The sequence below is a fragment of the Amblyraja radiata genome, chromosome 25, assembly GCF_010909765.2.
Source record: "Amblyraja radiata isolate CabotCenter1 chromosome 25, sAmbRad1.1.pri, whole genome shotgun sequence".
Taxonomy (NCBI): Eukaryota; Metazoa; Chordata; class Chondrichthyes; order Rajiformes; family Rajidae; genus Amblyraja; species Amblyraja radiata.
This window is the reverse complement of record NC_045980.1, coordinates 24,938,116-24,954,022: the sequence shown is the minus strand read 5'-3', so window position 1 is coordinate 24,954,022 and position 15,907 is coordinate 24,938,116. Positions and strand designations below refer to the sequence as shown.

The following is a 15,907-nucleotide window of genomic DNA, read 5'->3' as shown; positions in this document are numbered from 1 at the left end:
TTCTGCCAGCTGTGAGTAGGATTTTAACCAATCACAGATGTGATTTTGACATTTTACAAATTAACTGGAATCGAATGTTCTCTTTCCATCTACTTGCTGCTTTACCATGAACATGAACACTCTTTGCAGAATCTGGAGAATAAACATGGAAGATGTTGACACAAAGTGCTGGAGTAACTAACTCATCGGGTCAGACAGCATCTCTGGAGGACATAGATAGGTGACATTTCGTGTTGGGACCCTTCTTCAGACGTTTGCAGTGCGTGGCTGAAAGGGGAGAGGCAGGGAAATTGAATGAAGGAAGATCATGAGTGGGAGGATTAGAGGGAAAATTGGCAGGAGGATAGGTAGTCTAGGGAAAGTGGGTCCCACCACCTTGAAGATTGGATAAGGAAATTGAATAAGATTGAAGTCCGAAGAAGGGTCCAGACCTGAAATGTCACCATTTCACATTCTCCAGAAATGCTGCCTGACATACTAAGTTTCTCCTTTTTTTTGTAAACCATGATTTGCAGTTGTTCGCGGCTCCATGGAAGATGATGGCATGGTTTAATGCTGTTTATGGATCCTTGCTCAGCAATCTTATCTAATTGCACCATCTATCAGGTAAATTGCATGGCACAAAATGTTACCCGTTAATTTCTGGATGTAATATAAAATGTAATGCTCTAAGTATACGTACTTTCTGAAGACATCAATATTCAAGTTACTGCAGCTGCACTCATTGACTTAGGCAGTTACAGAAAAATTATTAGCTTAAATTAATAATCTTCTGGTATAAATAGAGTGACAACATAAATCTGCTTTTATTGAGGAATAAGCTACAGAAGGACAGTCAACAAAGATGTTATAAGGGAAGAAAGATCCTGTATAACTTAATTTAAAGTATTTTTGAGATAACCAGGATATCTGATGTGGTATACATGATCTTAGTGAGACAATTGACCAAATGCAACATGGGAGATCCATCAAGAACCTAAAGGTCTATGGGACCCAAAGGAAAGCAATAAGTTGGGTCAAAAATTGCTCTGCTCAATGAGCAACTTGGCAACTGGTGCACCGAGTAAGCCATTTTTTCGTATGGGATATTGAAATGATTTTGACTTAAGTAGGGATGTCATAATTAAGAAATTTGGCAATGGCTTCAAAACTGGCTGAATGGTTCAAGGTAAACATTTTCACATTAAGAAAAGGGATGGGATTGTCAAAACGAGAAATCTGAACAATATGCGCAGTGGTTAAGGCAAAACAAACAAAAATGAAGCTTACATTAGACAATAAGTGGTTAATGCAGAAAAAACAAAACATGGAGTGTTCAGGAAGTTTACAATTAAATTAAGGGGAATGTAGAAAATCAAAGTTCCGGAAGAAGTCAGTGGGTCAGACAACATCAGTGGAGTGAATCGGTAGATGTTGTTTCGGGTTGGGACCCTCCTTCAGATTGCTCAATCTGATGAAAGATCCTGACCGAAAATGTTGTCCGTCCATTCCCTCCACAGACTTAAATAAACAATCATCCCATTCTCTGAAAATGAAGGGAACTGCAAAGATTTCTCAGCATTTTAATGCTTCCGAGAAGAATGGAAGACAATTAAAATTATGATGTGTAAGATAAGACACAAAATGCTGGAGTAACTCAGCGGGACAGACAGCATCTCTGGAGAGAAGGAATGGGTGTCGTTTTGGGTTGAGACCCTTCTTAAAATTATGATGTTGTTTAAAGGAGAAGGAAGGAATATACCAAGCAATTAGATGCGAATTAGCTTAAATTCTCAGATAGAATGATTGGAATCAATTCTGAGGGACAATATAAACCTTCAATTAAATAGACACAAACGAATCAAAGACTGTCAGAATGGAATTAAGAGGGACGGTTGTGTGGGCTAACATAAATTGTTTTTTGAGGAAGAATCAAGGAGGGCCAATGAGGCTGATGTGGCTGTTTTCTACTTGGATTTTAGCAAGTCTTTTCACAAAATCTCATTTGGTAGGTTGATCAAAAAAACATGGGATCAAAGAGAAAGTGGAAAAAGTGAGTACCCAAGGGTAAAAGAAGAAGATGGAAACATTCATCACATTGAAAAAGTTCCAGAATGTGATCTATAGGGGTACAGAAATTGTGCAATAAGTGGGATTACATTTTTCTTTTGACTGGCAACTTCACAATGAGTCAAATAGCCTGCTTGCCTCGTAAACAATATATAATTCTATTTTGGGCAACAGCGGGACATTGATGGACTAGTTAAGCAAGCTCAAAAGAGGCAAATAGGTTTCAGCTCAGTGAAGTATGAGATAAAGAATTTTGGAAAGGTCAATGAAGGAAGGATGGCATGATAAACAGTAGGATGCCAACATGTACAGGAGCAGAGGAACCCTGGAGTACATGCTTCCAAATCCTTGAAGATAGTAAGTCAGATAAATATTGAATTTAAGGAAGCTTATTGGATTCCTGCCTTTATTAGTTGGGTACAGCACACAAGAGCAATAAGGTAATGTTAGAAGTATGTAAAACATTAGTTCGGGCACACCTAGTGTACAATAGTGGATTATGACTCAACCACGAGGGTGTGGAAGAATTAATGGAGACAGAGCAGATTAAACAAGGATGCTACCAAGGCTGTAGAATTGTGGTTTGCAATGAGACAAACTAGGTTGGAGGTCAATTCCCTCAGAACAAAGGTAAGACTTAGTTGGGTTTTATAAAATCACAGGAGTTCTGCACAGGGTAAGAGAAAACATTCATGTCGTTTGCAAAAGAGTCAGTAATTAGGTTACATAGATTTAAATTAAGTGGTAGAGGTTAGAAGAAATTGATTAAAATAATTCTCATTAACAAGCAGTGGGGGCTCTGTTCATGGGTATGTACTGTCTTACAGAAAATGTCCCCAGGTATGTGAGAAATGAAATAGAAGCCATAGAGACTCAAGTGGATATCATCTCAAGTAGAAAAGGAAGAGTATGAAATTGTGTGCATGGTATCACAGATCAGATCACCATAGATCAGGAATGAAGGGAAACTGAATTATTCATAAACTACAGCAATGCTGTGGTCCAAGCAAGTTAACTGGAATGGAAATCAACTATAAGCCCTGACCAATAACCTCAAAGATGAATCTTAGTGTCAGAACCACTAGTTCAAAAAAGCCAAATTAAATGAGGTTTATTCAAATATAATCTACAAAAATTAAGTGCACCCAATCGCGAAATGTGAGTAAAATCATAATTTGTGCCCAACAAATGGAGGTGATTGGAAATGTACCTGGAGTCGTGGTGAGCCTGTGGCCATGACCCTGGTGAGCAGGAGCAGCATTGCCATCCGAGGCAGCAGTTCAGGTCCACTCTGTCAAAACAATTATTAATCCATTTAAAGCACTTCATCAATGTAATATTCTAATTGTTACATGAATGACCATCTAATAGTCATGAGCTTGGGCTGCTGGCTGCTTTGGCACCTTTGGATCCTACGCTATGATACACAGAGGTTGCTACCCTTTAAGGCTGCCTGAACCCGATTGCTTACGCCATTGGCAAATGCCTACACCATATTCTAGGCTGTCATCTGGACTATTCCCCCTGTCGCAACAGTTGGACAATATCTTTCACACACAGCCACAGATAATCACATAGACATGTACCATTTGATCGTCTGTCAGCATTCAGCAATGTGGTGGTTATAGCTCCAATCAAATGTGGTGGTTATAGCTCCAATAAAATGTGGTGGTTATAGCTCCAATAAAACAAAGCCTTTTTCTATTATCCTTGATAACTTTCCTTTCCTGTGGCTTCAATTTTTAATTTTAATTTTATATTTAATGTCTCATCCACATCCCTGTTCACTTCTTTCAACATCCCAATCCTTACTTTGATGTCCATCCAACTATTCTTCAAACACTCAGCTTGGAGACTCAGTGGCTCAAAAAGATTGGACCTTGCATGTTGGTGAAGTTAAGTCAGACAGCTTTGGCTCAGCCCTAGGGCATAACCCATAATTAAACTTCAGAAGTACTATAATGGCTGTAAAGCAACCGGAGAAAATGGAAGCCACTGTTTGAATACGCTTTCTTCCTATGACAGCAACTAAGTAGAATTAGCCCATCTTGAAAGCACTAGATGAGCATGCACTTGAAAAGTCGGAAAAGCCAGAGAGAACACATGAATTGCTCAATGCCCAAGGCCTTGCCAGCAAGGTTTGCCATCCTCAGAAAGAGCCCCTTCGGCAGTTTGAAAGGCAATTACGATTTTATGGGGTGCTGTAAAGCCTCTTTTTTGTGATAAATGCACAATAATCCACACGGATCCACATGAAGGTTGAATGGATTTTATTCAGAACCAGAGATCACATTTCAAGATCACTTTCCAACCAATAAGTGGGGCTGTGACCAAAAGATCTTCCATCTAGCAATCCATTTACAGTAAATCTACCCTGCAGATATAATGATCTATCACATGAACTGATCCTCACTGATTTGCAAAATGCTGCCACTAAATTTTATAATACTGAATGTACAATTTGATTGTTCTGTTCACTGCCAGGGTAATTTTGAACAATAACTTTATAACATAGGTACATTCTTTTTAAAAGACAAAAAGAAAAAGTATAACCATCACCTCATCAATCAGCAGGGAGCCGTCAGTCATTGATCGGAGCTGAGCATGTTCATTGATCATTTGAAGTGCCTGAATCAACATACCCTCCTTTTCTTCACTATCATTTACTGTGTCTGTCAAGACTATCTTTAATAGTGGGAAGCAATATGCAAAGGCAGGAGCTGTAAGAGGTTTCACACCTGCAAGGGACAACAAAAAGGAAATGATGCTTAAAGCGGTGCTCAAGGCAGGTCTTCCAGAATCTCAATCCTGAACGTTAAAAAACAATGTGTTACTCCAAATAATCACCAGAGAGAAATATCACAATAGCTGTCCAATATGTATTCATATGCTATGAAAATGCATTAAAACTACTTCCCATCTGGACTAAAAACTCTCACGCTCAATGGGATAAAGCATACAGGAGCATCAATGAGAGGGAAGATATACTTGTACATTAAAACGCTCAGTAAATATAGATTTGAATTTATTAAAAACTAGAGGTCATTTAATTCAATAAGTGACGACCACAACAAAACATTGCAATTTCAGTAAAACAAAGTGCTGAGGGGACTCAGCAGGTCAGGCGTCTGTGGAGGGAATGGATGTTTCGGGTCGGGATCTTTCCTCAATGTAATTTCAGTATATGACGTACCTGCCTCAACTTTGCCAACACGGTTAGGCACAGTACGTGAGCGCAGCAGACACACAGCACGGGCAGTGGCTGTTTGGAGTTCTTCTTGACACCAAGCTTCATCCAAACTGCATGCAGGTTTTAACAGCCGGAGAGTCACATTACCAACGAGGCAGCCTGAATCAAATATAGATTTTACGGTAAGATACATATTCACCATGATGCCATTCTGAGGTTGTGAAGCACTGAAGGCCACATCCATGAATGCCTGGGACTTGATATTTCTCTTTAGAACTCTTCTGTTTGGTCATAACTTAAGTATTTGATAGCAAGCATGCAGTTACCATTGTCAAATCATTTTGGCGGTACACGTTTGAGGAGACAATCAATATTTTATTCTCATACACTAAAAGACAATGATGTCGCATGTTTTTAGGCAACATTAGTAATTTCAGACAATAGTATTCTCAGCCACCCTTTTTTTGCTTCAGCTTAGATGTGGCCCTACAAATCCAAAGGATTGGTCAGCCTTTCCTTTCAAGTAATCAAATGATACAACCCCCTTCCTATCAGCACTCTCAGCAGTTCAGCGTTACCTTAGCAGTGGCATAAAGGTGTAGACAATAAATGTCAGCAAAGTCACAATCCCAGAAAATGAATAAAATCAAACAAAGAAAAAATAATCAGTAGCTGTTTATTTCAGGATGAATTAATGATTAATACCTACCCAGGTTTTTTAGATCTGCTGTCAAGACACACGCACTCAAAGCCAGGAATGTTTCCTTAAGTCTGGGAGCAACGAGTGGTGATTGGAATAGTGGGAGGAACAGACGAATCAACGCAGGGATCTGCGGTGACAAACCACGGGGGTTCCTCTTTATGATGGCGTTCAGCACGTTTAGAGCAGCCTGCAAATCCTCATCTAACTGTGGGAACACAAAATTGGAATCTGTTTCTTCAAAAGCTCAATGAAGGCATTCAAAAATGGTTCAACAATTAGCCAGCGTATGGGGAACAGGTGTATAAATATGGAATAGCCGGCCAGCAATATTCTGCATTCACCACACAGGTTCAATCTCGAAACCTGCTCTGGAAGATGGACATGTTCATGTTGCATAATGCAGGAATTTGCAAATTAAATTTCAATTTAAAATACAATTTCTCATTACCTGCACGACAAATACCCTCCAAACCAAAATTTATCAGCTGTCCTCAAATCAATTGGATTACGATTCCAAGCGCTCACTATTCTGGTTCTTTGTATGGCAATTGAGTCGACCCCATTCCCATCTCTTTGCCTCTAGCCCTGCAACTGTTCCACTTTCAAGTATATATCCAATTTCTGTTTGAAAACCACATGTCCATCTATATCCACCACATTTTCAGTCAGTGTTTTTAGATCATAACCGCACAATGCTTAAAATGGCTTTTTCTCACATCATCCTTTGATCCCTTCCCAATCACTTTAAATTGCATTTCCATTCTTGACCATGCAGCTTCTGAGAAACGTTTCTCCCTATTTATGTATCTAAAGGTGTCATGATTTTGTTCCCCTCTCAAGCTTGTACGCTCCATGGAGAATGATCAGAAGTTGTCTCATTTATCATTATAATTAAATCCTGCATCTAATATAAACAGCTCTAGTAAATCTTTTCTGCACCCTCTCTGGGATGCTTGCATACTTCCTAATGCAGTTTCCAACAATAGATGCAGCACTTTGTAGCCTAACAGGGAATCACAAAAGCTCAAGATAACCTCCTTGCCTCTATTTTTAATGTCCAGATGACATTTTCAAACCCCCTGCCATCTTTGAAGATGTATGCAGATACAATTCTATAATGATATGAGGCAATGTATCAGTGATTATATTTTATCTTTCCTCATTTTTCCCAAATTAGATCACTTTGTAGATCAATGCATTAAATTTCATCAGCATACGCCTGCCCATTCCAATAGCCCAAGTCCCTATGAAATCGGCTATTTCAGTCTCTGTCACATTTTCAATTATGTGTTATTTGCAAAATTAAAAAATGCAACCAGCATATTCAATAATGTATAAGCAATATCTCCTGGACTGACCCAGGGGAATCATTGTCCCTCTCTCTGGTCTGAAAACACAATTCCCAAAACACTATTTTCAATCTTGAGCTAATTTCTTATTGATATTGCTATTGACTCAATAATGCTCAGCAGCCTTTTGTTTAAGAATTAATTACTGGCCTTCTGAAAGTTCAAGAGCATGTCATCTGGCAGAAACAAAGAACTGTAGAATCACCCAAAATCAAAGTTAAACAAAAATCCTCTGCAAATTTAGACTGTTGTCTCAAAGTATTTGGGCTTTTCAGTGGTGCACATTCCTTTTTTGTACCTGCTTCAATCGCTTCCTGATCGACGACTCCCTTTCCAGCTGGGTCTGCAGCATCTCCTTCTGTTTGTTGCTCAGCTGCACCTCATCCTTCAGACCTTTCTTCTTCTTAATTTCCTATCAGAAATTATTTAATTTTAAAACGTGGTTTAAATTCTCTGCCATTCACCAGTTATTAGTTAACAGTAAACTCAAATCAAGCTTGCCAAAACTTTAATCATGAATTAATGTCAATTTCACACTCCTTCCTCATCTCAGTGTGTGACGTTTTACCTGCTGAATTTCAACGTCACAAAAGTGAAGTGCAAAAGCAAGTCACAAATGTGAACATTTACTGCTTTAGTCATTTAAGAAACCATTTACAAATAGCCATAGGATTCTTGAATTTGAGAAGGTGCAGTTCTCTTCAGTGAGAGAGCAAATTTATGGTATAGAGATGATGCATTATCAAAGTTATAAAATTATGGCGAGAATGCAGCTCTTTACAGATACAAAAAAAATCCAAACAAATTAAGCAGGAACGTGAAAATATATTGTTAAATACCTCTTTAAGTTCCAAGTCAATGATTTGTTCCTTGAATGAATAAGCTTTGTTCTCCCGTTTCAGATTGGCCTTCTTTGTGGTTTCCTGTTGAGTCCTAGCACAAAACAGAATGAATCCTATAGTATAACCAACAACACTGACCAGTAAGTGAAAGATCAGGCGATTCATCAATTCTGCTTCTCACCATCATGTAAATAACTGGAAGAAACAGGACACCAGAGGAAAAAAATATATATCATTTTGTTCTGTTAGTGGGGTCATCAATTACCTATTGACCCCATATTATTTGGAACAAAAGTTTTACCATCATCCTCCCAGGTGTAATGAAAGGGTAGAAAGAAAATACAGGAGAGAGAAAATTCCTTTGTAGTCTTTGCAGTCCAATTGTCAACTGGCAGGCATCAAAGAAATATGGTACGAAGTGTTCAAGAAAATGAAAACGAAAAAGAAAGGTCACATCAACTTTCAGATCTTCATTGCTACTGAAAGCACAAGAAAAAGTGTTCATGAGCGAACCGATGAACTACAGAAATAACAAAATAACTTTTTTGATCACTGAATTGATAAAGAAAAATTGTTTCAGGAATCCAGTGCCATTAACACCTACATTGCAACCTCAGCCTCAAATTTAATTCAAATATCTGGCTGCAGCATGAATAACTTCCAGTGATACATCTTGCTGCACCTTTGATTCTACATTAGGTAAAAGCAAATTCTGTTACCAAAAATAATGACTGCATCGACAACTTGTGAAACAACATGATTAAATCTTAATGCTACTGCATTGAAGAAAACTCCATTCACACACAGCACAGACAAAAAATGGCATAGAACATTTTTAGAACTTTGGTCAACAGAATGCGTAACACAAGATTTTATTACTCTACAACATGAGAACAAAATATGTGTCTATCCAAATATACAATTTGTCACACACTGCAGACTAACAGGAGACATAATGGGTTTTTGTCATTACTTACATTTGAATGAACGACTTATCGTATAGCTCTCCCTCAGGAACCAGCATGATCTCATATTCCTCTTTAGTCACCAGGTGGAAAGCATGGTTTTCCAACATGCTTGTGATCAGGCTGCTCAGGTGCGGCAATACAACTGATGAAGCATGGAGCGACAGGGAAGCTATAGTGTTGATGACAGCCTAGGAGACAGGAGGTTTAAAGCATTATGCTGTAACCAGAATAAAATTGTGAATTATACAATGTTTAATTAGGTTGGTAACTACCCACTGTGTTCCTTGCATAGCGGACTAGTCTGATCTCTACATGCAGGCAACTAACAAAGGCTGTGCTTTAGGCCTTCTCTCTCTCACCAAACCACTCTGCCTCACCATCTTCTTTTCCTCCTTAAAGATGCTGCCTAAAATCTGCATTTTAAAACATTACATAATACAGCAAAATACAACGACGATACTCATAAAACGTATTTGCATGTTGATAATAAAAAATCATAACCCCATAAACAAGATACGCAACATCTTGGGTTGGATCTGACAGTATTTATATTGAATGAAATACAAAATTGCCAAAGGCCAATTTCCCCCAAAATTTAAAGCTTTGATTTCAGCTCATCATTCAGGTCTTTGGTGGAAGTTGTCAATAAATATGAGAGAATATGTTTGGCCTGGTATTTTTCTTTTAAAAACATGGGATATGACTCCAAGGACAGGGTCAGCATCAGCCCATCTGCCCCTTGAGCTTGCTCCATCACTCAAAACTCAATTGTATCATGTATTGTCATTACACTGACTGGTTAGCATGGACAAAAGCTTTTCATTGTACACAGGTAGACGTGACAATAATTTGAACAATAAGGGAGATAAGTTGTATAGTGAGGGCACAACAAAGTGGTATTGAGATCAAGATTGAATCAGCCATAAACATATTGAATGGAGAAGCAGGTTCAAGAGATTGATTGGACTATTCATACTCCATTTTCCTATGACCCTGATTTTTGGTGGATAATCGAATCAAGGGATATGGGGGGAAAGCAGGAACAGGGTACTGATTTTGGATGATCGTATTGAAAGGCAGTGCTGGCTCGAAGGGCCTACTCCTGCACCTATTTTCTATGTTTCTATTCTGAAACTGTGCTTTCTGGTTTGAGATACCTCCATAGGCCCTTACTCTTTCACTGCGCAACTACACAGTGAAATAAAAAAGTGGCAATAATCTTATTTGGTTCAAATCTGCTATCAGTTATACATGTACCCTACAGGATTAGGCTATTTGCATGCATGCCCATTCCGGAAACTGTAACCACTGCTTGGCTAATACAATAATTGTCATCGGATGTTGATCATCTAATCAGATTGCAATGGATGAGTTGTGCAAAAGACATATTGGCTCACCTGGTTCTTGACTATCTGAGAGTTTACACTGGGAAGAATGTCAGTCAGATGCTTTTTAATGAATTCAGAGGTGTCCAGCTTCAGTCTCAGGAGAATGGCTGACCATAGTCCCATTTGAGCAGCTTCTGCAAAAATAAACGTCCCATCGGGAGCACAGATGAGAACCAGCATGGATCTGTGAACTGCAGAGCCCAACTAGAGATTTAATCATCATCTTGAGAACCCAAATACCAAAGAATTGGTTTAAGTTCAAGTATTTCAAATCACAGGTATAGAGGAAAAAGCATTTGACTGGTACTTTATTTGAGAATAAAGTTAATAAATAATATCAATAAATAATAACATTCCTCAGAGGAAATATGTGTAAGGAACAATACACATCAGGGCTTGCAACTTAATGACTCAACTGGAGAACACTGGATTCCCAATATCATGCCGGAATTTTGTTAAAGGAGGTTTCCATTTACTGGTTTTAGTTGTGGCATTGAATTGCAGTGGAGGTGATGCTGATGCAAAATTATATCTTCAATAACATGACTTATGGATTTCCATAAGCCCAACTCTCCAGAATCATTTCTCTACAAAACAAACTTAACTGCTAAATGGGATTTGTTAAATTTAAAATGTTTTTTTTATTTTTTTAAACGTACCGCAACAATGATCTCAAAATTTTAAGAGGCTTTAAGAGTAAAAAAAAAACAGACTAATGGGGACAAAACTACAAATGTGGGAAGAAAATAAATAAAAACATGTTTTCTAAACTAGCCTCTAACAGAGCAGGGAGAAAGAAGGCTCAGTATTGTTACTATATGCCAATAAGGTTATTACCGTAATTGTAAAGTTAACCATAGTTAGGTAAGACAAAGGGCCTTTACAGCTCCTCTCTGCTGAGATTTCCTCTCATTTTTCCATATTTTGTGTTGTAACATATCTGAAAATACTCCCGTCAAATTATAGTCTGGAAAAGACACCTCAGTTGTTTGTGCTTTTTTTCCCTACCATGTAGAGCTAACATAATGGAAGTTAAAAGAAGCAACACAAGGTAAACAGGGATGGTCATTTTCACTGATCAATGAGACCCGGAGAAGGCGGGCAAACTCAAATGCAGTCAAATCTGATAAAGGGGAAATTGTTTAAATGTATAGAACAACAATAATCTACTGATGCAGATTTCGCAAATTCAGAATTGGAATTTGCAGTTGTTATTAAAGAGCATTAGCAAATTGGGACAAAGCAGAAGAGTAATATTTAAATGATGGCCTCAAGATAGGTAAAAATCTTAATACAACATAGAATCAAGCAGCAATTCTGCTAAATATTAGGTTGTTGTGAAGCAATTTAGGTCGTAGGAAACATAATATAATGCAGGTTGTAAGTTCTTACATTTTTTATAAATGTTTATATTTGTGAAGATGGGTTATGCTGATAATGCAGAATTTGCTTCACATGTCTAGTACTTTTATGCAACCAAGTTAGAGACAGCCTTCAAAATAAGTTCACTTAGTGACTCCTACCTATGGATGGGTGATGTGCCATAAATACAATATCTCTGGCCAATTTCTTAGCCTCGATGACATCATTCTCCAATCCTGGGATACTTGTTATCACACATAATGTCTCGACCAGTATACGAGGTTGGACATAAAACTTTGCAGCTTCTGTGGGTTCACCCGACTCTGTTATTAGCCGTTCCAGAGGGATCACCTAACAAAAAGATACATTATTTTTGATGTATCCCTTAACAAAGCAAAGAAACAAATCTATACCCTTTATCCAATAACACAAGATCAATCCAGCTCTTGACAAAACCAATAAATAACTGAATGATTACTGAGCAATTGCATCTAATCACTAATCGTTATCCAAGAACTACAATAATTTAATGGAACATGCAAACATTTGGCTAGGTAGGTCATGCAAAGAAATGGTGTTAATTTCTCACACACCATCTCGAAGGTCAATCTGACCTGCTATGAAATAAGTTTATTGTGCATTTCAAAGACATTTTTGCCAGATGTGTTAGCAGTTGGTCTTTATGTAAAACTTGACATCACTGTCAGTTGAAGGCCGAATCCACGCAAAGTGAAGCTGCACACTTAGTGCGAGCTGACGCGAAAATAATGGGTGTCCAACTTATCTGGTATCAAACATTGAGCCACACACAACTATCAATCTAAATATCTCAGCACCTGCTGCAGATGACTTAACATGCACCTTAAAATTCCTTCATAACACAGTACGCAGGTACTTTGAGATTTTCTATGAATATTTCAAAATTCTGAGATGCATGTACATCAATTTAACGAATGCAAATTATAGACCTTGTGGGTGTTGAGAATGATTTGGAACTCTTCCAGCAGCCCGTATGCTAATTTAACACCGCCCAGTGACGAGAGCAACTTCCTGACAGTCTGCTGAGCCTGTTTCCGAACTCGCCACGTTTTACTCAGCAGCACAGTCACCAAGGCTTTGTGGTACATCCTGTAAATAGCAGAGATCGCACACTTTGCAGTGAATGGATGCATCACAGCATATTAACACATTCTAAACAGGTCTTAAAAATGACTATGACTCAAGGAGCTTGTTCCCACATGATCATCAGATTAGTACCAAAGCAGCAAGTTAATCAAAAATCATGTCAATGGAAGTTGGAAAACAATTTTAAAACAATTTGGATGGACTTATTCCATCCCCATCACTCGAAGCAGTTTCAGAGTTTGATACAAAGTGCTGGAGTAACTCAGCAGGACAGGCATCATCCCTGGAGAACATGGAGAGGCGACTTTTCGGGTTCAGACGCTTCTCCAGACTGAAGAAGAGTTCTGACCAAAATGTTGCCTATCCATGTTCTGCAGAGATGCTGCCTGTCCTGAGTTACTCCAGCAATTGGTGGCCTTTTTTGCAAACCAGCATCTGCTTCAGAGTTGGATGTTTTGACAGCTGGATGATGCCAGTGGTTGGGGCAGCAGAATATTTTTAACATTGCCATGCAGCCTGTAACTATACACAATTACATACTTCTGAACACCAGGTTGAGAAGGAACTAGGAAACTTTTCGTTGGAACTAGGAAACTTAGCTGCCTGAATGTACAGCGTTCCTGAACTACTATCTGGTTACCAAAATGCTGATACCTCAAGTTGGTGAACAAACATGATAATGTAAAAAGAGAACATGAATTTAATACATACTGGCCCTTGATTTCTGGAAGGTCTAAAAGCAGTCTCTCAGTGAGTTGCAACACTGTGCAAAGACCTGCAAAGCAAAAAAAAAATCAATGCAAAAGAAAGATACATAGCATGTTGTAATAAACAACTCTACTGCCCAACTAAAGTTCATCAGAACAAAGTTTGTTCTAAATCATCATAAGTTCCACCTCTTTAATTTAGAGTATCAGGAGGCATGGATGCCCAACCTTTGATCTGCTCCTTTTGGACAATCCAAGTTCCTGGTAACTTCTGGGAAGTTGGTGGAGGAGAACACAGCCATGCTAATACCATTAAATATTAAAGCTAGATTATTCAAATTTCTCGTGTTGGCGAGTATAAGTCCAGAGAACAAATGTGTCATAGACCTATTGCATAAAAGCAACTACTGGGGTAACAGAATATTTGATGAATGTTTCATACATAATAACATTGTAATTTGTTCAGGAAACAGTTCACAGGCAACTGACCAATGGTCATTGCAAAATTCCAAATACTCACCATCCTCTGAAGCAAGAGAAAGGAATTTTTCAGAGGTAAAAAACTGCTTCTTCTCATCCAAAAGTAATGCCCAGAAAGTTGTCAGTTTGCTTTCTGAAAATTAAAGATTCAAATGAACGACATCAAATTTAATACCATTAGCTTAAACAATTACTTAAATTTCCCCAACATGGTGGGAAACCAAAGGAAACCACCATACTGTACGGTATGAAGTAAGTAATAGAGAGAAGTAAGCCACTTCCATCATACATAGAGGTCATGTCAGATCGACCTGGAACATCAGCTGTTTCTCCTCTCATAGATACAGTCTGCATTGCTGAGTATTTCCGGCATTTTCTGTTATTATTTCAGATCTCAAGCATCTGTTTTATTATTATTATTTCCTTTATACAGTTAGATTTAGGGTTTGCAGTCACACGCATTATCTGCCTTTGCTTCATCTTTGTGTTTTTTTGTCTAGCTAAGTAGCCAATTATAGGTCTTAGATGAAAATAAAAATAAAAATGGACCTCTATAAACACAAGCCCATATTACTTTTCCACTCGCAGAATCTATGGAACTAAATTGGTTTTTAAATAGATTGATCTGTTGTAAAAATGAAAATCAATCTACGTTAGATAGCCACAACGAGCAGAAGAACTGCAGTCAAACAATTAACATCAGTCGGGCATCCAATTTATCATATCTGATTCATTACACTTGAAAAGTAGTACATTCATTATTTTACCTGAAAAGGCTGATGTACTAAGTGTATCAATGAGACCCATTCCTAGTATCAACTAATTAGTGATTAGCTATAGGACATTAGGAACAGGGATAAAATATTATGGTAAGAGGCATCATGAACCTATGCACATAGCGGAGTTAAAACAAAAACAAGAGGTGCTGGAAACTGTCAATAAGCCAGTCGCCATCTGTGGAGAGTGCAGCAGAGTTTTGTATGTTTAAGACCAAAATGTTAACTGTGTCTCTTGCCACAGATGTGGACTCGAGTTTAACATTTTCTCTTTTTACTCGAGATTTCCAGCATCTCATTTTGCTCTTGGAAATAAAGGAAACGTTTTTTTTAATATTCTATTCTTGATGCTAAGTTGTAGAAAGCCACCTACCGACTTGTGTGTCCATCAAAGATAGCCTGCAGATCAAAACAGCAGCTGCAACACCTTCTGTTATTATGGGAACGTGGGTATTCTGTGAGGCCACCTTTTCAACAGTCTGCAGGAATAGCGGCAACAGTTCTAATGCTTGAAGTACAGTGTCACCTGATTGGGTGGAAAAGTATCACTCAACAGTGAGTGAAAATGTTAGTGCTAATTTTTCCTTCAGTTAACAACTTTTAGGCAATTCATAAATCAATGAAAACAATGATCACATTTACAAAAGCAGCATCGTCTAATTAGTGATCAATAACAGCAACAACATGAATGCACTAGGTTGATTTATTTTGTTAACTCACACCTACATTGTCCCCTCCTCAATGTCTCAGTGCATACTGGAATCTATAAAGATGAAAGCTGCTAACACCAATGAAGAAATGTCACAACTAATTTGCTGCCTTTGAAAGGTCACCTAATTTCCAGATGCCCAACTCTCTCCAGGTCATTCCATCCAACCCAAGCTACACTTGCATGTAAAATAGAGCTGGACAACGTTTCTGGTGTACAGTATCATTTTCTACCACAAATAACGTTTAAAAAAATCAAA

The 15,907-nt window shown here is 38.2% G+C and overlaps 1 protein-coding gene across 1 annotated transcript in view; it reads right to left on the bottom strand.

Moving 5' to 3' along the window:
• gcn1 (GCN1 activator of EIF2AK4) overlaps positions 1 to 15,907 on the bottom strand; it is an 88,890-nt gene that overhangs the window by 50,442 nt on the left and 22,541 nt on the right. Inside the window, exons 15-27 of the mRNA XM_033043515.1 lie at positions 15,313 to 15,465; positions 14,204 to 14,296; positions 13,688 to 13,751; positions 12,820 to 12,979; positions 12,013 to 12,202; positions 10,499 to 10,623; positions 9,111 to 9,289; positions 8,131 to 8,224; positions 7,590 to 7,703; positions 5,949 to 6,147; positions 5,243 to 5,398; positions 4,609 to 4,787; positions 3,260 to 3,340 (exon numbers count right to left, since the gene is read on the bottom strand). Coding sequence (XP_032899406.1) covers positions 3,260 to 3,340; positions 4,609 to 4,787; positions 5,243 to 5,398; positions 5,949 to 6,147; positions 7,590 to 7,703; positions 8,131 to 8,224; positions 9,111 to 9,289; positions 10,499 to 10,623; positions 12,013 to 12,202; positions 12,820 to 12,979; positions 13,688 to 13,751; positions 14,204 to 14,296; positions 15,313 to 15,465 — 1,787 coding nt within the window. The remainder of the gene's footprint in view (positions 1 to 3,259; positions 3,341 to 4,608; positions 4,788 to 5,242; positions 5,399 to 5,948; positions 6,148 to 7,589; positions 7,704 to 8,130; positions 8,225 to 9,110; positions 9,290 to 10,498; positions 10,624 to 12,012; positions 12,203 to 12,819; positions 12,980 to 13,687; positions 13,752 to 14,203; positions 14,297 to 15,312; positions 15,466 to 15,907) is intronic.